General features: G+C 36.1%; 1 protein-coding gene across 1 annotated transcript in view; it reads right to left on the bottom strand.

Annotated features, from left to right (window-relative positions):
• The window catches only part of LOC104620874 (low-density lipoprotein receptor-related protein 1B-like), a gene marked incomplete at its 5' end in the record, with an annotated part of 27,089 nt that extends 7,524 nt beyond the window's left edge, over nucleotides 1-19,565 (bottom strand). The window contains 3 exons of the mRNA XM_010287218.1: nucleotides 1,625-1,701; nucleotides 2,205-2,287; nucleotides 19,404-19,565. Coding sequence (XP_010285520.1) covers nucleotides 1,625-1,701; nucleotides 2,205-2,287; nucleotides 19,404-19,565 — 322 coding nt within the window. The remainder of the gene's footprint in view (nucleotides 1-1,624; nucleotides 1,702-2,204; nucleotides 2,288-19,403) is intronic.
• Between the last annotated feature and the right edge of the window lie 4,688 nt (nucleotides 19,566-24,253).

The raw sequence follows: 24,253 nt of genomic DNA, 5'->3' as shown, positions 1-24,253 counted from the left end.
ATTCCTGCATTTTCCTGCATTTTCCTGCATTGTACTCGAGAGCCGATAATTTTCTTCTGTTGATATAGGCAATCAAGAAAACTACAATAATGCTTAATGCAGCAGAAAAACAGTGCACAGATCAGACAGTGATGTTAAAGGAGAGGAGGGAGGAGGGAAGAAGAAAATGGGCTTAACATTATTTTGGCAGATAACGTCACTGAAATGAGACTACCTGCAAAAATAAGGTCAGCAGTTGTACCCTTCTAAGATTTTCTCAGCTTTAATGTAAATATCTGGCAATAAAGAAATACCTGCAACAAATAATTTTGTTATTAAAAACTGGCCCTTATAAATTACAGGACTCCAGCGTAAAGCCAATGGGGAACGACATGCATTTCCTTTAATGTCACAGTCCCTAACTGGTGGAAAACAAAAATATCGCTGGTTGTTTTACTGGTTACATTTACTAATTTATTTTCAAAAAATAAGCTGTTGGCAGTCTCTGCTCTACATTAAACACATTCTAAATAAAGAATTGAAAAAGATGCCTTGATTTCTGCCTGAAGGCTTACTGAAAGCCAAGTCATCAGAGGGCCAAAATGTTGTACTACTGAATAAAAACTTGAAGTATCCCGAGTTCACTTCAGCTTATGACGGTTCAGCATGTAAAGGACATTACAACAATGGTATTTTAAGATAATATTTAATAAATAACTGGAAGAAGTTTACTTAGGAGGCAAAAAAAAATATATATTTAAAAAGAGGTTCATTTTATCTTGGCAGGTAAACATTCAAGAAAAAATCCTGAAAAACAGCCCGCCAGGGCTGAAATGCCATTTGGTGACCATGGTGCAGCCTGGTTTCCAAGAGCAGCCACAAGATGAGCACCCAGTTCCCAAACTGTAGCAGTTATTCCCTCAACGCGAAATACTGATCTAGGTTCTAGCTGCTTTCTTGCCCATTTCCACCTTGTGTTATTTCACTTCTCCAGATCACCAAGAAGATCTGACCCGAACAGTGGGCAACTCATTGTACTGCTCCAGTTGGGCTAAACGTGACCGAGAGACGTACAGCAGGGTACCCCCGGCACGCTCAACGCACTGCAGGGAACCTTGTCCCGTTTAAACCGTCGGCAGCGTGGCAATGCCATCCTTCTGTGCTTGCGGACACGCTTAAAAAAATACGGCGGGCGCTACTCTTACTTCCAAGATGATTTTCACAGTAGGTAAAATTCAAACCTCTGCAGACAGCCAATGCAAAAGTTGTGGGCTACTTACAACTCTCTTTTTTTGATGCTTTCAGTGAGACTTAAATGGTCAGAGGTATCGTAGTAGTTCTCAGCGCAGCAGCTGATATCACCAAGCACTTGCCACGATACACTTTCTCTAGAAGTGCAGGCTGGCCCTTGAAGCAGTGAGCGTATAGCATACGGCTTGCATCCAAACCACCTCGTTTAACACTGAATGTCAATCAAGAAGTTGAGACATCTACATTTGCTGGGGGGGGGTTGCCTTTTTTTTTTTGTAAATACAGGTAACCAGCACATTTCATGACACAAACTCACATTCTAACATATCACCAGGTTAAAATTTCTAAACTGAGCCCAATTTGACAAGTGATAGCAGTTATTTCAAGTACTTACTTGTACTGATATTGTCAGACTTGCTGCTTTTGGGAGCTGGCCTCTCACACTGTGTGCCTGACCAGTTGGCTGAACATCTAAAAGGATCCAATTAAGATGATAAAGTTAATAGACGTCAGCTATTAACACACTAACCTATTAAAGAGACCACCAGCATCTTCTCAAGAGCTGCACAAATGACAACAGTGATTCCACAAAGTAAACAATAAGTTTCATGGAAGGAGTCAGCAATACTCTGCCATGGCACTTACAACGTTCTGAGTATGTTTTTAGTTTAAAACTACAGCTTTGTACCTTCAATTCCTGTTATTATCACTGCAATCTTCATTCTAGAGTCCTTTTCTATAATTCTTGAATAACAAAACAACAGGCATAATCAATGGTATATAAACATCCTATTAAACCAACTACTACCTCCCACGCAGTAATGGAGGAACACTTGGGCTGGATCCAGGCATAGCCAACTTAGTCCAGCAAGACTTATTTTCTAAGGAACTTTATTTGCACCATATTGTTTTGGGGTCAGCTTAGAGCTTCTAGATCAAAGAGCCACATCCATGTTGCACAACACATATCTGACTGGACATAAACTACTACACGCGTCCAGTAAGCCACAGTATCCTTACCAGCTGGCTCCTTCCGCAGCTCTGCTGTCCCCCATTGCTACGGATAATGGAAAGTTTACTGTAGAACAGATCTTACAAACCTGGTTGTAGTAGTTTACTTGAACAATTAAGACCTAACTTTGAATAATATTCACAAATTAACTGAAGTTCCCCTTTGCTTTCAGATTTAAATGTTCTCCTGAAAATTCTACAATTTAATGGCTTTATCTTTTTAAATTTTGAACTACATAACTGGATATGTATTTGCATAAATATATACGTGTGTGTAAGCAGGTGTGAGAGTTAAAGCATAAAGAGCTGTTCCTGAGGGACAGGAGTATCTCCTGGCTTCAGAGGGCCCTGAATACTGTTTATATTCAAAATATATGCCTCATGAGCCAGGTGCCTGGATGGTCCACAGTTATTCTGCTGTAATTTCCTTGTGTGAATATCAATATGCAAATATTTATTCAACTGGGATTCAGAATGCTCTCCACACATACAAGCAAACACAAGGGGTCCATGTATGCCGACTCAGCAAATCCATCAAAAATGGAAACAAATACCTGAATGAAATTCAATTGCTTATTCATCCTGCTGTAAATATGATTAACTTTACTACAGAACCTCAAACTTTCCTTGTGGAAACAGCAGGATGTCATCACTTTTCATCTGCCTCTGTTGCATACTTGCAATGAATCGTATTTTTTCTAAGTATTTTTGAATTATTTATGAATTTCAACATGGGTTATCTTCAAGAAAATCCAGTAGAGCATTACCTTGCATGCAGTTCTAAGAAATACTGTTACCTGATACCTTTCTAAGGATTTAACAAATTGTAGAGTTTAGAGGTGGACATGCTTAACAACTGACATTGTTCTATAATACAAAAATGTTTGGAAAGGTACAAAATATTCCAGACAAAATTGTGGAATTCTTACAGAAGAGCCCTAGCCAGCTTTGCTGGTGATGCTTTTGACTCTCTTTTGTCTTTGCAGATCACTGCAGAAGAATGGCTAGCTTCCCTCTTGGCCCTTAAGCCTATTCCAGCACAATCCAGCATTCAGACAAATCTCTCTACTGGGTTTCATATTAAGTTTGAACTCTTTTTGGAACTAATTTAATTTTTGGTAGGATATGTTATGAAGGTGCTTAACTCAAATTCTACAGAGGCACAGATGGTCTTTAAAAACATGTTTATTAATTGACAGGTAATTGAAAAAATTTCACACAATAGATAAATTGCATTATAATTTAGAAGTTCTTCATGCTTATTGAAATAGGTTTGCTTACTTACACAAACATGGTAAACACACACTTAAATTTCCTCACTGCAAAGGAACCCCCCAATTACTAATTAATTACACACATTACGGTTCACAACAGTATATTTTAAAACTGAAGGCAACTGATATTTCCACTCCTGCTTACCACCTCCTTTAGCACATTCTAAGTCACATGGAACACATGATTTTAATCTTTTAAAACACGCATCCGTCCATTTTTTTACAGGTCTCTCTTTAGCAATTATATTAAATGGAAATGATTACACTGACAGCCTACCTTACTAAGATACCATGCAAGGAACTTGTTTTTTTTCGTAAGATCACTACTTAACATATGGCTGTAAAGTAAGTACACTATTGAAAGGGAAAGATTTTTTGGGGAGTTAGACATATCTTAACTTTGTACCTTATATTGAAGGTTTCAAATGCTTCCACTATATAATCAGAGAATCATTATTATAAATCTGTCTTAAAACAGTTTTAAAAATGTAAGAAAGTGAAGCTAGCAAAAGAATCACTAGGAAGCATGCACGTATAGGTTTATGAGAAAATTGTGTATAATTATGCTCTTCAAAATCTTACAGCAGATATGACACCACAACAGCTGGTAAGAAATCCTACAGCTATATATGTAGTAAACAGGGGAACAAATTAAGGTAAGAATATTAGCAGTTCTTTACCTATCTTGGCATTTTAATTGTAAAAGTCAGCAGTAGTGAAACACTTCTGAGGCGTTTGATAAAAGTCTCATAAAAATATGATAGCTAGTTGCCACTTCTTTTTCATTTTTTTCCAAATGCTTGCTGTCTTCAATAAGCTTCAACGAGACTGAAGCTGACAGGATGGCAGTCATTTCCTTCTATACTCAGAGGTGAAATGATTGCCCTTTTACGGTCCAGCAAGCTAGTAAAGACTTGTCTTGGGCAGACAGAATGGGAGAAATAAAGCCCAGGGGAAAGGCGTGCTGTCTGCAAGGGAATTTGACACAGAAAATTAGCCACGAGCAGGCACATGAGTAACGATGGCGTTGGGACATGGACAACTGTTCATATAGGAACATGGGAAATGAGCTGGTCTTAGCCAGTGTCCTTTGTCTTCAGATACCACAGACAGAAACTGTTCTTAATGATACCATTTTCTGATATGAGGACATTTACATTCAGACTGCTCAGTAGCTAGCATGGGAACCGACTTCTGACTTCTGGTTCAATTTGATGCACAGTATTTTGTACCTTGCCAAACCGTTTGGTACCAGGAGCTTTTGTTCTGCAGCATTGCCAATAGTTGTATGGTCACAGACAGGACATTTGCAGTACAAGCAAACAAAAAGGCATTAACGAAGCAAAACTACATAAAACTACATAAATGTCACTGAAGACATTCATATTATCAAGAACTGTGAAGAAAGAACAGTGATAATGCCTGATCTGAGCTACACATAAACAAATACAGATGGAAACAGATGGGGAGCTTGACAGTGAAGGACAGGCTGGAGTCAGCTGAGTGGGGCAAGGCACTACGGTGCAAATCTCCAGTTCCCAACGGAATCGGTGAACGGATCAGAAAGCAACAATATCATAGAGAATGCCAATATAAACCCTGAAAGCGAACGCAGTAAATAAAGGTCGTACATGGTCCGCTGCCAAGGTCATTAATAAAACTCTGCTACAGCTTGCTCTGTTACAATTTAGTCTTACATTTAGAAAGCGATGACTGCTTGGGAGACGTGTTGTGAGATACAGAATGCCTACGCGATAGGAATTATTTATTTCGAGGAAATAGTATGACAGAAGAGAGATGTTTTTAAGACTTTAAACTGACAATATAAAAGTGTCCCACTTGTAATGAGGGATATTTAGAACTAAGATATTTACATTTCAGAGATTGATCATGCTGTTACAGAACCTATAAAGGAAAGAAAATATCTCTCCTCTATTTATGTATAACCCTTACAGGTCAGCCCACTGAAACACTCTAAACACAATTATATGGGCACTTGACCAAAAGGAACCATTTGACAATGAAATGTCTGGACAAATAGAAAAAACTAGTACAAAGGCTAATTTGGTGGCAGTGTGCAATTTTTTCATTTTTGTTTCTCTTTTTCCCTTTTTTTTGTGACACATTGTCTTAAAAATATAATACAGCAAGCATAATATGCAGTTAAAAGTGCTTTTGTAGACAGTTTTCCAACTCAATATACCAGCGAGTATCAAAAAAATGACAGAAAGCAGCACTGAAAGATTAGTCTAGAAGTATAACAGTATCTGTGAAACAGTCATTACAAAATTGAGGTGGAAGGGGAATTGAAAGTGTTTCTTACCTATAAGTGGTATTTCTTCATTATAGTAAGTAATTTTCTAACTTTGCTTTTCTTTTTAGACATGGTATAGATAGTAATGTACAGTAAAACATCCTAATGAAACTATCCAACCTCACTATTTTAAGAAGACTTACATTAAAATTTCACTGGAATATGTCATCATTAATATTAAAACTATTTGTAAAATGAGAGAACACCTAGATTATAGTTATTTACTACCTGTATTAAATTACACTGAAAGACAGAAATCAAAATAATCCCCTTTTCCCTCTAAAGTCTGCAGGATGACATAGGATGACAAAATACTTGCATTAAGCAAAATCACTAAACTATTCCTTATAATAAATTTAGCAATACTTTCGGGATTATGCTTTCTTCATACAGGGAGCTGATATTATAGTTATGCCTAAAGATAAACCCTCAAAGATATAAAGAACTTTCATAACAATGAAAGACCAAAAAACCCACCCCAACTTTGATCAATAGCACATCTCGTAACTTCTCCTTTAATGTAGAGTTTAATTATTTTCAAATAATAACTTTTCCATAATTACTTTATACATGACCAGACCACATTTTATTATTTTTGTCTAATGAGCATCACTTGGTATCTTGATAAGGAAAACGAAGGAATTCAATGTAGAAGTTAAGGGATAGAATCTTTATGACGCTACGTGAAAATGAAATACAGATTACCTTGCAATCCAGTAAATTAAGAATAGGAAAATTGCATAATCCAAAAGCAGGCAAAACAACAAAAAATTACTTTTGAGGAACGCAAAAAATCTTTAAATTTAGTAACAACATACATGAAAAAATAAAATGTGACTTTAAATGTGAATTTTAATTTGTGCATGACATTACTGTATGCAAATCATCGTTCACAGTTGCTGCATGGTGTTTGCCGCAAAGGAACAAGTCTTTAGATGCAACTCAGCCTCTATCATCCCAACGTAAGAAAAAGGAGTAATTGAGGGTCATTAAACACCATGATATTAGCAATATGTGCACAGTACATATGTTATACAAGTATTAATATTAACATAGAGTAATAGATAAGCATGTCTAGATGACTATTACTGTAGCTGAAATTACACTGAGCAACAAAGCAAAAGGAAAAGAAGAGATTGAAATGGTAAAAAAAAAGAATGAGAAATGGCTGGATCAATAGGTATATGACAAACCATGTTTTTCTCTCCTTCTCACGGAGGCAAAGTAAGCAGTGATGTACAGCAGCAGCTACTAGGCAAGTTTTAACCCAAGCAATTTTAAACCCAAGGATATCAAGACAAAGGACAACTTCAGTACAGCCTAGCTAATAAATGTTCAATGAAAAATATGCATACTCCTCTTTTCCGAGGTCTTCTCATTTCTTCCTTTGACAACGACACTTCAAACATCTGTTTGTATTTAATTCTTGAACTAATACTGGTTTGTGACACAAACTGAATGAAAGATCTTCTACAATATAAAGTTAAGATCTGCTGTTTATACTTAATTTCAAGACATTTATAACAAAGGTATTTTTAGTTGAAAACAAAAGCTCTCAAAGAACTAGAATAATACTGTGAAATTCCTGTTGTAATTGTAATTGGGGAGCTCACTAAATATACCCCAGGAAATCATACGGAAAACATTTATTGCAAGATAGTTGATAAAATTTTCTGTTCTCTGCCTGTCATGGTTACAGTTGCCTTTCTGCACTTGGGCAGTCTTCTCAACGCCGCAGAAGCTTTTTCTGCTCAACCTTCAGAAAGTGCCAGTCAGGGCATTGCACGGGACAGTCTCTTTCATGTCCCCAGCTGAACTATGGATGCACCTTAACCTTTTATGAACAGAGGTTTGTCATAGTTATGAGTTTTACATTTACTTACGAACTTGCATGTACTTATGGCATTTGTACAAGTCATGCATGTTCATATTTGAATATTTTTCAACATAAAGGGAATGTCAGGAGGAAGGTATAGCATCACAGGAATACAAGCTTGAGGGAACTTCATCAGGGGGAATGCACTCTTTTTTTTCCGATTTCCATGACAAACACACGCACACGTACGCACATAAATGTGTACCCCCCCCCCCAGACACACACACACACAGTGTCTCTCTCCAACCTACTGGAAACAAAGCTGGCAAGAATATCGCTCTTGTTTATTCCACTCCGGCAGGAATTACTTTTTCTAATTTATCCATGTCTCCATTTCTGAGTTCAAGCTTCTTGTTATGACTTTTAAGCAATTCCCCTAGTTCCATCCCCATTTGTTCACTACTGTCTTTAACCTATTGCTCCACCAAAATTCTCAGTTTAGAAATGAAGCAATTTATTCTTTCTTAACCCTTCATTTTTCAGTTTCCTCTGTTGCCAAACTTATGCTTGCTTTCCAGCTCCTGTATGGTATGTGCCTTTTCATTGATCTGAAAGACCACTGATTTCTCTGTATTATTTGCTCTCAAAGTCATGCATCTGCTCACTACAAGCAATTAAACTATCCAGGATGACTTACTGTTTGTTATAGAAGAACTGATGTTTGTTCTAATGTAGAAATACAGCACACACAACCTGAAGCCCTCTGAAAAGTCAAGACAAACTTGACTTGCCACAGGCAACTGTTTTTGATGGCACCTAGGAAACAAGGGTTCCGAACTGCAGACACACAGAATTGCACACACCTCTATGCAGAAAGTAATCTAAGAAGGAATAAATTGCTATCCTCTTAATTAACCAGCAAAATATAATATTACTTGTTTCACCTTAAACTCCTCAGCCACAGTCATGCAGCGTTGCTCAAAAGCTCATTAGAGCATTTAAAAAGCGCTCTTCAAATTTAGTTGGCTTTAGATGAGGATCAATACGATTTATAACTTCTACCGGTTTTGATTGTAAACTTGTAACAGAAACTATCCTTCATTATATTTGTATAACGTCTAGTGTAAGAGGCTTATGATTCGATTACATTTTTTCAGAAAATAATAACAATAATAATTATTATTAATAATAATATCAATAATAATAATAGACCACATTGTGCAGATGCAAGTCACAATACAAAAAACAGATGGAATTATAGCAACCTATAGCTACAGTGAAGGTATAAAAGAAACAAAGGTGAGAGGGTAATATTCTGTACTAAAGAAATTGATACAGCACTGCCTATGTAACAACCAGTGATGACCTTGTGTACTCGAAAGTTTTAATTTTTTCCAACTCTCTTCATTGCTTTCATACAAGGTAAAATCTCTCCCTAAACTTTGCTTCTCTTGCATGAATGTATATGCATTTAGACAATTCGTGAGAAGGAAACAGAGAAGCAAATAAAGGCAATTGTTAAAACAAAAGACAGACTGATAGAACAAATGGAACTGACAGTTTGTGAAATTAATAGAAAAAGCATTTCTTCATTATTTCCCATCTGAATCTGATCTCCTGTTCATCCTGTTTTCAATGGATTTGTGAAGTTACTGGAGCAATGTTGACATATCTCATATGCTTCTAGTGTTATACACCCCCCTTCCCAAACCATTAGTGGGTAGTACTAAAGCTATCCTTAAAAAACTTAGTATGTGAATGCTAAAAAGACAGTAACTATATCTAAGGTAGTACCTGTTTAAAAGACACCCTCGGTGGTACATTTTTAAGAAAAGGTCAGTACCTCAAATTTTAACAATCTGATATTAAATTCTCTCGCAATCTTTGCTATTGAGCAAGAAGGACGATAATGGAGGGGAGGAAGGGAAGAATGTTCTTTATATTCCTAAAAATAATGCTAAGAATTAATAGTCAAGATTGCATCAGACCTTATATCCAAAGAGAACTCACAGTATATTCTGTATCTTTTAAAATTTGACAGAGCATTCATTGAAACTGTAGACAAACTTCACAAAACCATCATTTTTTGGAAGCTTATATGCAGCCACAGTAAGGCCTTCATTAATTCCTAAACTGGTTAGGTGAAAAGCACAAGTTCCATTTCCAATGTGCACCTAATATTTAGTGCATTCAAGTTTAAAAAAGAAACTTGAGACGGGAAGATAAAATAAAAATGCATCCTAATGGTACAGGTTAGTAACAGGAGAGTATGTTCTTACAGGCTTATAGTTCCCCCGTATAATTATGGCTTTAGGATTGCCCTTTAGAACAGATAAATCTTATTCTCTATTGCCTTTACTGAATGATAATAAGGGCTTGATTATGTATAAGTTTGCATTCTCAACTGATCTGGCTGAGAGAGAGAGAGGAGATCCTGCTGAATGACAATAAACCCAGCCAGTTCCTACTTCTTCTGAAAATCACCCACCCACGGATTAGAGACGGGTTAAGAAGAATGTTAGCCCTTAGATCAGGGTCTCTCACAGACAGATGTCATACATAGCATGGCCACACATGCAGATTCCAGCAATCCATCTCCACGCCTCTTTCACTTACGCAATTAGAAAAGTAGGAAGAAAGGATCGCTGGGCCTGTAGATCCCATGATTCCTTTTTTTGCTAGCATGAGTGATTGCCATTGTTGGCATCTGGTCTCACACAGAAGCTCTGAGAGGTTAAAATTCATGTTATCAATTCAAAGACTAAGTAAGAGATTCAAACATGATTTGAAATCCTTGGTTTTAATACGTTTTCTCATTTTGACAGTAAATATAGTTAAACCAGATCAAAAGATCATGAGAACAGGCAGTGCCAGAAAAATAAATATTAGTGCTACTGAGAATGTTCCTAATTCAATTAACTTCACTGAAATCAGACTGTCAGTATATGTCAGTTTTGACTCCAGTTGAAACAGAAATTAATCGTTGTTGGCTATAAAATTTCACATTAAAAAATCTCTACACCGTTATTTTACATATTTTTCTGTAAAAATCCATCATTAAATAAAAAGTAAACTTTTACAGTTTAAACGGTTAACACATTCTTAAGAATTGTGAAAGAGAGTACATAAAATTCAGAAGTGATTCTCAATGCTGTATTTTTAGACTATTTCATGTATTAGAATGTTTCACAAGAAATTTTGCACTGTTACCTTCTTGAGAGTATTTTAGAGAAAAAGGAGGAAAGGTACTTGCAATACATGACTTGATAGGCAGCAACAAGTTGTTCTTAGGGCTGCATTACTCTGAAAATCCAAGTATGATACATGGAGATAAAAACTGTTCCAAGCAACCATGTCTCATACAAATGCTGATCAACAGACCCACTCCATACTCTTCAAAGTTTAAGTCAGAACACAAATCTAGTTTCCAACGGATTTATGACAGCTCAAGTCATAGAATCTCATTGCTTGAGAACACTGACAAAGGAATTGTGATCATATTTTGCAAAAAAAAAAAAAAAAGATTATTCACCATACCTAGTCACTGTCATTGCTACCCAGCAGACAATCACATCTCCACAGCATTTTATGTTTTCATAAACCATGCATTTAGATGAAAGAAGATTGAAGCTGTTCGAGTTTCATATTTTATCCCAAGTCTAGGTCTTTGGCTCATGACTTCACTTCAGACTTTTGCATCACAACTGTTGAGTAAAGCTACGTTTATCTGACTGGTATTTTGTATCTCTGTCTGCCTTACAGCTTTTTCAAAAACTAGGGTTGTTTAATTTCCCTGATGATGACTAAAATTTTCTCTTTAAGAAACAGACCTAAAATCCTTTAGAGCATAGAAACGTATCTATTTTATACATTTTTTAAACCAGAGAAGTCAAAGTTATGATGTAGCTCACATATTTTTGTTTAATGATTTCTATTTTACAGCATTATTTTCATAAAGTTAACAACAAGACTTATGAATACAAGCTTAACTCCTGAAGTGGTACCTAAATAGCTCTTCTGTTCCTTTCCCTGCACAGACAAGAAATAGGAAGTCAAATTTGGACTGCAGAACATGTGCGGTGTCACTGTTTGCTAAACTTTATGCTGTATAGGATTAACTTGGTAGAATATCTCAAAATGTGAAAAATAAAAGCCAAGCGGCATTTTCAGTATTTTCAATTCACTTATTAAAGTTTTTTATTTCTTCCTCCAATGGTACAGATACTCCAAAAGTATGCTTAAATATACTCATCAGTACAACTATCGAAGGGTAAGTCTGTATTATAGAAATGAGCCCCCAGATTAGGTATATATTGTGAAATGTATGTGAATGTGCATGACTTGGACCAATGAACTGTGGCCTGAAATGATGTCACAGAATGTGCAGCATTAAGTGGAAGGTTAAACCTACTTGCATCTCGGTTCATTAAACGCGGTTAAAGTGCAAATTCCCTCATTCTGACAGTAGTAATCACAAGGGTTCACTTTCTGGTCACAGCGCTGACTTTTAAACCCCGCAGAGCATCTGCAGAATTTCAGTAAAATAGACCTATATAAATATTCTGCCTTTTGCTGAACAGATTTTAAACGCATTTTATATAATGATGGCAAGACACACACACATACACAGGCATACAGACAGATAACAAAATTAATACTCCTTTTTCATGGGAGGTCCAAGCTGACTGTATTGAGAAGTTTGCTCGTCGGCATTGATTAAACACTTTTGAAACAATGGGCCTATACTAACGGATGGGTTCGGTAATCTAACATTCTTAACGAAGTATTATTGTCAAATGTGCATTTGTATTGATTAACCCAGATTGTCCCAGGCCTTAAAAATGTTCATGACCACTTTCTTAGCGTTGTTAACAGTGTTGGCGCATGCCGCAGCATTTATGTACTGTGAATCCATACACAAATTAAGGTATGAAACTTTTTTTTTTTCCTTGAGACGCTATGGTGTTATAAGCCAGTTTTATAAGGAAAAAGGAAAAAATCACAAGCTTCCAAAATAGCCAGTCTAGGTGTTTAAGCAAATTAATCACCAGACTTTAAGTCATCATATTTGGGCCTTATATATTATAGCTGCGTGATCCTCCTTTTGCTGAGATTTATGAGTCTCTCTAGTCCTCAGCTAAAGACATTTAAGGAGATACAAATAACAGGTAAAAAGGGCTGGATCAAACTAATAATGAAAGAGAACCATAGGCACTTAAAGCATTTTCAGCTGAATAAGGACTGCCATGCAGAACTGCATTCCACTGTCTCTAACCTCAAAGCTGCAAACGTCTGACTTCTTTTCAATAGTAGAGCAACTGCAGTTCTGCCCCTTCGCACATTCAGAAGCACGTGAGCTCTCCTTGGGAGGAACAGTCGGCCCATCTCTTACACTGGCCAGCCTACAAAATCCAGGCATTTCTCTGTGTAACTTCCTTGAGAGGCACTCTCTTTTAAGACCACCTATCTCACACACATCAACAAAATGAAGGGATGGCTGTATCTGTATTTACAAAGTCGTAATGCCAGATCCCTTTGGACAAGAACTTACTTATGTCACCCTGGAAATGAGACACTCAAGTCCAGTTCTCTCTTCCAACACCTCATATGTTTCTGGAGGATGCTCTGACCTCCAGATTGTCCTGAGAAGTGGAAGACTATCCACAATGAAGCTTTTCTGCAGTGCAGAAAAGATCAGAGCATTTATTAGGCAAAAGTAAAAAAAAACTTTTTGCTTTTACACTGAGGTAGCTCAGTGTAACTGAGAACAGAAAAACCATTAATTTCTTGCTACAATGACTAATTCTGTATTTTATATTTAGCAGCTGAAAAAGAAGATACACCATAGCTCTCAAGAAAGGACTAGAAATGTAGGTTTTTCTACCTCTTAAGACAGTGCTTCACTGTCTAGACAGCAGAATCACATTTCCTTCGGTATTTGATGTCTGGGCTTAAGAAAAGCATCCTGAATTATTCTCTCAACAATGGTGCAGGAGGGCGAGAGCAAGCTCACCACAGAACAGCCAAGCTACTGTGGGCAGTGTGAAGCTTAGGGCAGAAAGAAGAGATAAATACGCATATTCTCAGACCCACAAAGGAACTAAACGCTGACATCATTCTTCCTATTCTCTAGCCATCATGTTCCTTACAGGAGTGTACTGCCCTGACGTCTGACCATCTTTATAGGAGAAAAGACTTAATCCACCTTTGAGAAGCCGTGCGGGTAACCATCTCGTACCTCTGGGTTCCATTCTGGACCAACAGCCTGAACAGGCTTTAGATCTGGCCTGAAGTAACTAGAAGTCTCAAAAGATATATCTTTGTCTCTATATGCATTCACAATATATATCTTAATTGTATCTTTCAGTACACATATTGCGAAAAGGTAGAGAAAGTATCAGGTTAGAGAAACAGCTAGAAAAAGTACTGTAAATTATGAGTGCAACCAGCACATTATACATCCTAGTGAGGTCAAAAATAGACGCATGCATAATCATTTTATTATTTGTTGGCACACATATTTTTAATGATCTACACAATGCAGGATACTCACAGACAGACAGGTATATTTGTCTCTGGGTCCAGTTGACACGTACCACCATTGTAACAGTAGCCATCACATAACTGACAGGTAGAGGCAATCTTCCCATTAGTGCAACTGTCATGGTTAAAAAAGCCAAACAAACCACAAACAGCAATCAGTATTTTATTAAATCTGGTGAACTCCCTTACAATTATCTATATATAAGATCTACTGATTGCAAGAATGCTAGGTTTCCACTTTGAAAAGCTAGCACAGCCAGTAAGCTTATTATACAAAATATTTTTAATCTTTCCTTTTATGAAAATAAACTATTATACAAAATAATCACTCAGCAATATAGCAGCACATCTTACCACATACGCTTTCATTAGTATGCAATAAGTCTCTATCACTGTCACAGACACTGCAGAAAGAACAAATTTCAACAGTGTAGTAAAACTCAACCGTTAACTTTATTAAATATTTCAGTTTTTCCAAGTGGAGACCCATTCAGTCTCCTGCTACATCATGCTTCCCCCAGTGAGGAGTGCTCCAAAAGTCGGTATAAAAAGGCAGGAGCCAGTGGGTTTTGTGTGGGCAGGAGCCACGCAAAGAAACTGTTCTGATGTGACCGTTTCAGGAGCTAGCCGCTGTGTAAGAGGTTTAAAGGACAATACAATATAATCGCTATTAAATATATAATTTTGAACACAATCACCCCCCTACACACACTTACTTGCATACTATGTCGTTACTGTCCTTGTTTACTATGCAGTGTCCCCCATGACATCTGATACACTTGTCCACTTCACATTTTGGACCTTCAAACCGTACTGGACAGACACATTCTACGCTTCCATCATCAGAAATAGTACATGATTCAGAATTCACACAATAATGGTGGCAAACATCTGCAAACAACATGAAAGCTAATTACTAAAATACGTTAAGGAGTATCGTAGTAAAAACAATACCTTACTTTTACATGTTTTAAAGGGTACTATAATAAAAACAAAATGATGAATGAAGCTGGCAGCTCATTGCCAACTAAAAGAATCAAGAACACTCCATAAAAAGATACATAATATATTAATGATGTAGTCTTGAGAAGTGAAACAGAAGGACAAACTCATAAAGAGATTTTTTTTTTTTTCCTTCTAGATATCTAACTATTTATGGCATCATCCCACATAATAGGAAGACTACTGATGAGAAAAGCAGAGCAATGTTAATGTATTTAATGGGATATTGGCTGGATAAAAATCTTTTGATACATTCACATTAGCATGAACAGCATTATGCTAAACTGAAATGGAAACAGTATTTTGAAATAATTAAGTTTTATTTTCATTTATCCACATACTAAAATTTAATTAATTTTTAATAGCAATATATACATAATCCATACATTCTACAAAAAAACTACATCCATGCTTATCTTTATAGACTGTGCAAGACCCCATTATCTTATTTAACTGCTTAAAAGTCAGCAGGGTATTTCTGCTGATATATTACTGATATTTCAAGTAGTGGATTCTTTAACTCTTTAGAAGTGCCAGTAACTGTCTCACTTTTTTCATATCCCTTTAAAAAAATACAAGTTTCCTGAGTGAAGAAGCTTCCAGGGCTGCAAACTACTGGCATCTTAACACTGAGGTTAATTCTTATTTATCTAGTAGTCACAACTTTCCTTTGATTAGAGAGGTGGGTATTTTAAGTCCTGTCATTTAAACTTTTTAATGGGACCAAATCATTCAAACTCTCTATTTCTCCCAGCTTCTAATAATTTCTTCAGCTATGTATAGTTAATATGTTGTGTTGAGCTTTTAGTGTGGTTCTTGATGGGCAGATGAATTAATTGATATATAAGATGTATCAATTCTGAACTATGCATCTGTATTAGCTTAGAGTTAAACTGGTTCATATTTATCAAATATTACCCTTCTGTCAAAACTAAAAAATTCAAGTCCTTTAAAGCACAAGATATGGCCAAGGGTGAGTCAGTAGCAGGCTAGAAGTTGGACATTATCAAGCTGTTCACTAGGCACCAAGGTTTCCTTGGCTAAAAGGCAACTTCAGCCTTGAGTCTGGAAGTGTAAACTCTCCAGCTGCCATGTGACTGCGCAACACATTGCAAGCAGCAAGTTGGAGACTGCTAAAATTGATATATTTTACTGAGTGCATTCAGGATGGATGATTTGTGAGGGTTTCTCATAAAGTGGGAAACATTTTGCTTACACTTCTCTTTGGGCTCAGTCTTTCTCCCTCTCTGAGAAATATGTGCTGACTGCCATGCTGTTGGTACTCATCATGCTGGAATAGTTCTGCTAAAGGACAAAGCAGTTGACTCTTGGAGGAGTTATTTCTGTTTGATTGCTCATTGGGTGTCTCTACGCAGGCTGTAGACTCATCTACTCATGGAATCATTACTGAGCAACCAGAGAGTCTTAAAAGATACTCAGTGAAGGAGTTCATTGTTTGCCGTTCCTCATTTCGAGGTACAGAATGGTAATTTGCAGCAGGGGGGCTGTTTTTTGAATAAAAACTACCATAGTTTGAAAGCTAATATTGAGAGACATTTAATGAAAAAAGCATTGAAAGGGGGAAATGTTTCCACATACATTAGGACAAACACGCCCCCCTCCCCCAAAAAAACATCCCACCTAGGAATACGATGTTCATACTCTAGAACAATTATTGGTTTTTAGTATTGATTGTAGTCACAGACACCTTTAATCTTCAGCTAGATCTAAAATGCATATGCTACATTTAGACTGAAATGACACAATTATATTTTTTTCCCCTTAAAGAAAGGAATTTCAGTTTCAGGGAAAGTAACAGCTCATGAGATCACTATATCCACTTTGAATGATTGGAACTCCGGGAAAACGTTTTCTATTTTTTAGGTTGTTTGGGCCTTAAATGATACAAAAAATGAACTTTAACTGGTCTGTATGTCTTATTCCAGGAATTTAAAATAGGGAGTTTTATTCAAATACATCAAATGCATGTGTATATAATATCATGCACAATATTAGTGGAATTCTATGTAAATTCATTCACTTAAATTTATTTCAGCAGTGCCAGTGCCTTGACACAGAGCACACATTTTGGTTATTAGCCCTTATGTGAACTAATCACGGGAGAAACTCTGCATTGGGTAATTGGAGATGATAAGTATGAGGAAAATAAGGTCTTTGCAATCTGGCAATACTGCAAATAAATGTCTTCTCCCTGCCATAAAAAACACTAATAGTACTTTCAGCTTGGCAGCATGAGTAAAATACCTATGCACATTCATGTATCATCCTTTGCATATGAACTAGTTTCAATCACATCACAAAAAGACTGAAAAAGATATCTTGGAGGCAACCAATCTTTGCAGTAAATGCTATATTAATGTATTCCAACATGCATCCAACGTGAATGTGATTAATAAAGCCAAAAATCATACGTATGTGTGAATAAAGCAAAAAATCATAGACGTGAATTTATGTACACATTTTTAACTGTAAACCTGTCCAATTTCATAGAACTGCTATTGGCCAAAAAAAAATACTCTAAAAGATTGTAAGACTTTTTTTTTTTTTCCCTAAAAGTATTAAGGTTTAAATAAACAAACCCTTAATTTTATTTTGTATTTTATAAAGTGTTTGAGTCTCTGTATCACGGTATTTTTCCAAAGTGTCAGCAGACAGTCCAAATCTGATAATAAGCACTGTTTAAAAAGTACCCCTAAATTTCCATTTAAATTAATTCTTAAAAAAAAAAAAAAAAAAAATGTTTGCAGAAGCATTCAACTAGAAACAATTTGTTTGGTTTTGGGTAAGCCTCAAGTAAATATTTTTTCTTAATCTATGTGTCTGTCTGTGCATGATTTATGTACTATACTGTTTTCAAATACCCAATTGTGTTTGCAGATAGTTATTTGTGGATCCATGCAGTTTGTTTAATACCAAGTGGGAAAGAATCACAATTACTGCTGGTTTCCCATTCAAAGGTTTCAATTTATTTCATAGTCTCTCAACTGGAAATACATTCAGTTTACTTCAGTACGAATCCTATTTAAGATACATACTAACCCTTTCCTTGTTTGACAGACCTTTCACTAAAACTAAATACTTCCTGTATCTTGTAGATAATTCTAAACCAGGCCTTTATAACAGCTAATATCCCTTCCATTTTGTTTAAACCTAGTCGTCTTCGGCAAATTCACTAAATCATGTATAAAAGAGATGATGGCTTTCACATTTAATGTTCTATTCTATAACAAGCGCTATGACAGTCTGTTTTATATAGTCAAAGCAAAGCAGGGGTAGCAAAAAGATTTTAAAATAAAATTTTGATCTCAGAAAAATAATCAATTTTAGTTTAGACTTGCTAGCGAGTCATCATGTTGAAGAGACATAAGAAAGACAAACACTAATTTTGGAATGAGTTACCGAAAGAATTTAAGATGATGTCCAAATGTCTTGAGTTAGTGGAAAACAGAAAATGGTGATCAATGGTAAGATAAAGCATGGAGAAGAAAGATAAATGGAGTAAGAACGGAAGGCCTATTGGTTGATAACCTTCTTTCCCCTCTCCTCTGTAAAAGAAGGAAAAATTTAGAGAAAGTTCTAAAAAGTGAGAAGAAACTTTCTAAATGCACAGAAGCCTTTGAGAAGAGACTGATGGGTCAGTGGAATGAAAAACCATAGAGAACTTCAGATGCAGAGGCTAGAACCTAAGCCCTGAGAATTAAACGAGAGTAATAGGAATCCTAGGAAGGGTCAGAAACCATACTGAAGGTGATCTTAGACTGAGCAAGATGAAGGAATACAGAAGCATGAATCTCAAAGTAGTAGCTGTCAATATGCTGCTTTACTGGGGTTGGAAATAAAAACAAAAGGTAAGGTAGCAGCTAGAGACAGATGTGTCGGTCTGCAAAGGTGAGGGATGCCAGAGAAATTCCTGAACCAGCTGCTGTCTTCACTGTGTTTAGGTATTCCACCAGCATTTGATAACAAATATGAGAAGTTGAAGTAGAAAATTTTAAACACAGTTACCTCATTTCTGTGGATGAAGCCAGCTGACTTGTGTTGCTCCATTGTATGTATTCATTCATGAAAATACTAAAATAAGTGTTTCTTAAGAAAGCTTTTTTCTTTTTCTCCTACACAAGTAGCTGGATATTGCGGAAATATGTTCACAGATCACTTGAATACACCAGACTCCAAGATGAAGATTACTTACAATACTGACATCGGTCTCCTGTATACTCAGGCAAACAGCTGCAAAGGGGTTGATTCCCAGCAGTGACACCGCAGGTTCCTCCGTTTTGGCAAAAATGATCACAGACCGTCTGATTGCAGTTTGGTCCTGTAAAACCCTGCGCACAGTTGCAGGTAGGCCTCCCTGTTCAAAACAAAGAAAACTATTTTATGATAAAATAAAGATGAAAATAATCATCAGCACTTTAAAGATAGATACATTTACCGTAACAGTAGCAAGTTTTAATGTGAGCCCAACTACATTTCTCTAGACACTAACAAAACTTGCCTTTGCAAACATGGCTTGAACTCAGAACTTTTTAAAAAGCAAGTTAACACTGTAAGACATGGACACCTCAAAAACTGCAACTATGCAGTTTACACTTGTGCATGCATGGTCATTGACTCTTTATTTGGGAATTACTTTAAAATATGGTCTTAACTAGGGATTTAACATATGACTACGCTCTTCAAATTATCCTGCCAGGCTGGGAACCTGCAGTTGCAGAGGATAAACGTTTGTGTAATTAATGTCGATGCCCCTTCAGAATACACTCCATTATTCTCAAATCTACAAACCTTTACATATAATCACATGAATATACAAATATTCATTAATGCGCTAATAGACAACTTCACATAACAAATTTTACTAACACACAAATGTCTGTGCCTGCTTTATTGTCCTATCCCTCTCAAATAATAAATAAAATAACATAAAAAAAACCCCAAAGATGTCTGTAAGGTCAATATTCAATGTCAGAAAACTAGTGAAGACCTAGGGATGAACATTTGCACAAAATTAACTCCTATTCTATAGCTTCTTTTTAAAGGGTTTTAAAATAGTGTTTAGAACCCGACGCATTTTCCTCCTATGATTCTTGCCTATTGTAATTTTCCCAATTTTTTTTTCCACTATCTAAATCTCATGTCCAAAGAATTTATAGCTTTGTTACAATTCCACTGTTTACTAAGCTCTCCCACTTTTCCAAGGCTTTTTTCTTAAGACTTACCTTATTTAAAACAGAATTCTAGATCCCACAAACGTTCTTCCATTTCCTGACTTTGCTTTTGTATCTCATTTCTCATCTTCTGTTCAAGTGAATGACCTGATGTGTCCAACTAGCTATCTCCCTGCTCACTTTCTAATAATCTATTCTCATTCTTGTTTATCTCCTCCAAAACATTATTTTTCCCCAACCCTCCTTCCCTTTGCTTTCATTCAGCCTTTAGGGTTTTCTTAAACTTAGGGAAAACAGACTGAGTTTAACACTCCTCTTCTTCCTCGCTTCCAAGATGGGTAAGGAAAGAGATGAAGATTAATCAGGACGTGAGGACACTTCTGAAATAAAGTGGCAGGCAAGTTGGTCTTTGTTTGAATCATAAGGAACTCAACCTGCTGACAAAGTACAATCAAGAGCTTAACTGGGTCACTGCAGAGTAAGGGACGGCTGACAGGCAAAGACTCACCCCTTCCAGTAAAGTCAGAGAAATGCCGTATCTCTGAGTGAAGGACTGTGCATAGGCTAGCAACAGCCAAAGAGTAAATAGGTATCAGGAAAGGAATGACAAGTAGACTACAGAAAAGCAAAACAGTAACACATGTGCTTTACATAAGTGGTAAAAGCCTAAGAATTAAGATGGGAGAACTGAAATGTCTCGTCTTGAATGGGAATGTCAATATAATTGTTTACGGCAAATTTAGAAAAGGAAGGCAACTAACAGGCTACTGTAAAAATAATACACTTTTCCTTGATATCTAGTTTTTGCCATTGATGGAATAGAGCTACGCATTAAGAAGTGTCAATCAGATCAGTAAGTTAACTACATCGTGTACCATACGTGTGATGCTGGAGCCCTTTGGACTGGAACTGCAGGCATAAACAGGAAAAATACCCTACTAGATTTTAGTTTTATTTAATAAGAAATTATTATTTATTACTATTTATGACAGCCCAATCAAGGTAATTGATGATACAATGGCGGAATCCAAAAGAGATCAGAGAAAGTCAGAGAATACATTAGTGATGAGAAATTTATCCCTGTTACCCAGTTATCCCTGCATTTCATTTGAAAAACTTCACACAACACAGAGCAGAAATGAACTTATGTATAAACGATCCTACTTCATGGAGGGGTGGGTTATCGAGCACACAAAAGCAGCTGTGCTTGACTTGGGCCTGACTTGGTTTGAAATGTACAGTAGAGCCCAAATCCTAAGTAGTCAAATGAAATAACATTTAAGGGTTACTTTTCCATAATCATTACCTCTCAGCTTCATACTGATCTACCAGGAAATCCTTACTGCTGCCTGATCTACTGATGCATTACGACTAGGTCCCTTCCTTGCCGTCTTTTGCCTTATTCATTGTTTCCTCATTTTAATACGATGTCTGGTGTAGGTATCCACAACTACTTTCACATTTGCCTCCTGGTGTCTTTTACCACAGCTACATCTAAATTTCTGAAATGTGCAACCATTCTTACCTTTTTTTTTTTCCTTCTCTGTTCAGATGTCTGTCTCAGTACTGTAGATTCAATATTCCATAAACCCCACAATTCCAATTTTCTTTTGGTCTGCTTTTATTTTAATATTATGTAATCATTTAGTATTGTATTTGTTGGAGAATTTTTCAACACAAGTGAAGTGCCTTCATTTTTTCTACCCTCTCTGATTCATGCAGAATGATTGATTTATTCTTATTCCTTCACTTTGTACTCTTCTTATATTAAACCCTTCATGTATTTTTTTCCTATATTTACTATTTTAAACTATGCTAATTTAAAGTGTTTTGCAAATCATCCTAGAGACCATGAGATCAGTTAGTCTCTTCCTCTAATGAGTACAGCAGGAACAAAACCATTGACTTAAAAATAGCTCCAACTAGTTTAATATGCATCAGCCTGGTTATTCACATCTGTCCCCTGTGATCTAAACATCAAATGAAGGATGTTGAACTCAGATGTTAGCACCGGCTTTTTTTGTTTTTCCCCATGTATACATTTGTATTAAAATTTCTCCCCCTAAGCCAGAGGGTTTCACATAATCTGATAAATCTGAAACAGCGCTTCAATAAAAAAGTTAAAATAAAATAGTGATAGAACACAGATCTAGAGATCTGAAATCAGTTTTTATTATTGATATTTCTCTATTTCTTTTAATGATGGGGCAATGATATTTTCCTAGTTTGTAAAAAAGATTATTCTATTCTTTGCTAATGTAGGCTTATAAATATGTCAAACTGCTGACAGTTATATGAAAATTTAATTTGGTATAGCCTAAAACCCGTTTTTGTCACTCAATTTAACATGACTTTTAGTAACGTTAATAGTTCATTGCCTATTTATACACAGCCTGTTGGCATCTAAAATAATACTGATAATGACATTTTAATCTGCTTTATTGTCAGAAATTATTTCTTATACAAAATGCTTCCAAGAACAGTTTAATAAAACTGCAGTATTAAACAATGACAAACAATGCCATAAGGTTCTGTATCATAGAATCAGAATATTGATTTATGTTTGCAAAGGAAATAGTCACATTAACCATAACTAACAAACATTGCATGGTAAGTCATGCACAGGAAACTTCAGCATTTACACTGGACATGAAGTTTCAGGATTAGAGCTGTGGAGAGACAGCAGTGACATTGTCTCAATTTCTGACTTTCACCACCACAGAAACATTCACAGCACATTACGGTATAGAAAAGTAATTAATAAGGAAGGGAATTAATGGCATATTAAACTGTTTCATATTCAGCTAACCGTTTTATGGTTTATTTCATGCAAAAAATGAGCAAAAAATCATTTTCTGAAAGAAAACACAAGAAAATTTCCCTGGTTTGAGCTCTTCCTTCTTCAGTGCAATCCTCAACTGGATTTACTGTATGAGAATTCCGTCTTGTTTTCCTCTGCCCGTTACAAATTAGCATCCTAGCTCTCACCTATCCTCCTCTCCAGTCTCCTCCGTAACATCATAATTCCAAGAAAAATTTCCTGTTTTGATCACCTATGTTGAAAAACGTTGTTTGTCAAAGTGGCACGGAGAACAAGGTGGCAGAACATTCCCAGCATCTCACATGTAAATGTTCCAACTTGAAAACCACAGTGATAATATCTAAAGAGCAAGAATTTTTTGACCGGAATGTTTCCATCCTCAGTGATTTACAACGAATGTGCATGCACTTTGCTATGTTTTGTCTCTAATCCAACACTTAGATTGAGTTTCGCACTATATATATATATGCAAGTGGAAACATAATGCATGTGGGTCCTCTATTAATGACAGAATTTTGTATTTAAAATAATTCTAAACAGCAATTCTAAAGAAATTAATTGCAGAGAATACATCAAAGGGTGCCTGGTAAGACATATAAAACAAGTAACAAAAATAATATGAAAATTCTCTGGGGAAACAACGTACTTGAAAGTCACTATTACCTGAAGATTCTCTGTGTAGCCTCTCTCAAAAAAATAAGTACGATAACATACAGAATTTTTTATTTTCATTTTAGAACTCATAGAACTTCAAACAAACATAAAATTCCTACACACGGAATCAAGTGTTTTGCACAGAATTTAGTAAATTAAAGGAGAATACTTTATGGTGACACTAGGACACATGAAGTTATTTTTGGCAGTAGTATATGAACAAATTTGTGAAGTATTTGTCATGAAGATGAAATGCAGTTTCCCCCTTTCTCACAAAGAAAAATCATGCATAAGATGATGATAGGGATCAAAATGTTCGGTTAGGTTTCTTTTTTTTTCCAACTGGATCAATAGGCCGAGATAATTGTATGAGGTTTAATAAGGCTAAGTGCAGGG

This window comes from Phaethon lepturus, unplaced genomic scaffold (assembly GCF_000687285.1).
Source record: "Phaethon lepturus isolate BGI_N335 unplaced genomic scaffold, ASM68728v1 scaffold7225, whole genome shotgun sequence".
NCBI lineage: Eukaryota > Metazoa > Chordata > Aves > Phaethontiformes > Phaethontidae > Phaethon > Phaethon lepturus.
The sequence above is the reverse complement of the archived record's forward strand: the minus strand, read 5'-3'. Positions and strand labels throughout refer to the sequence as shown.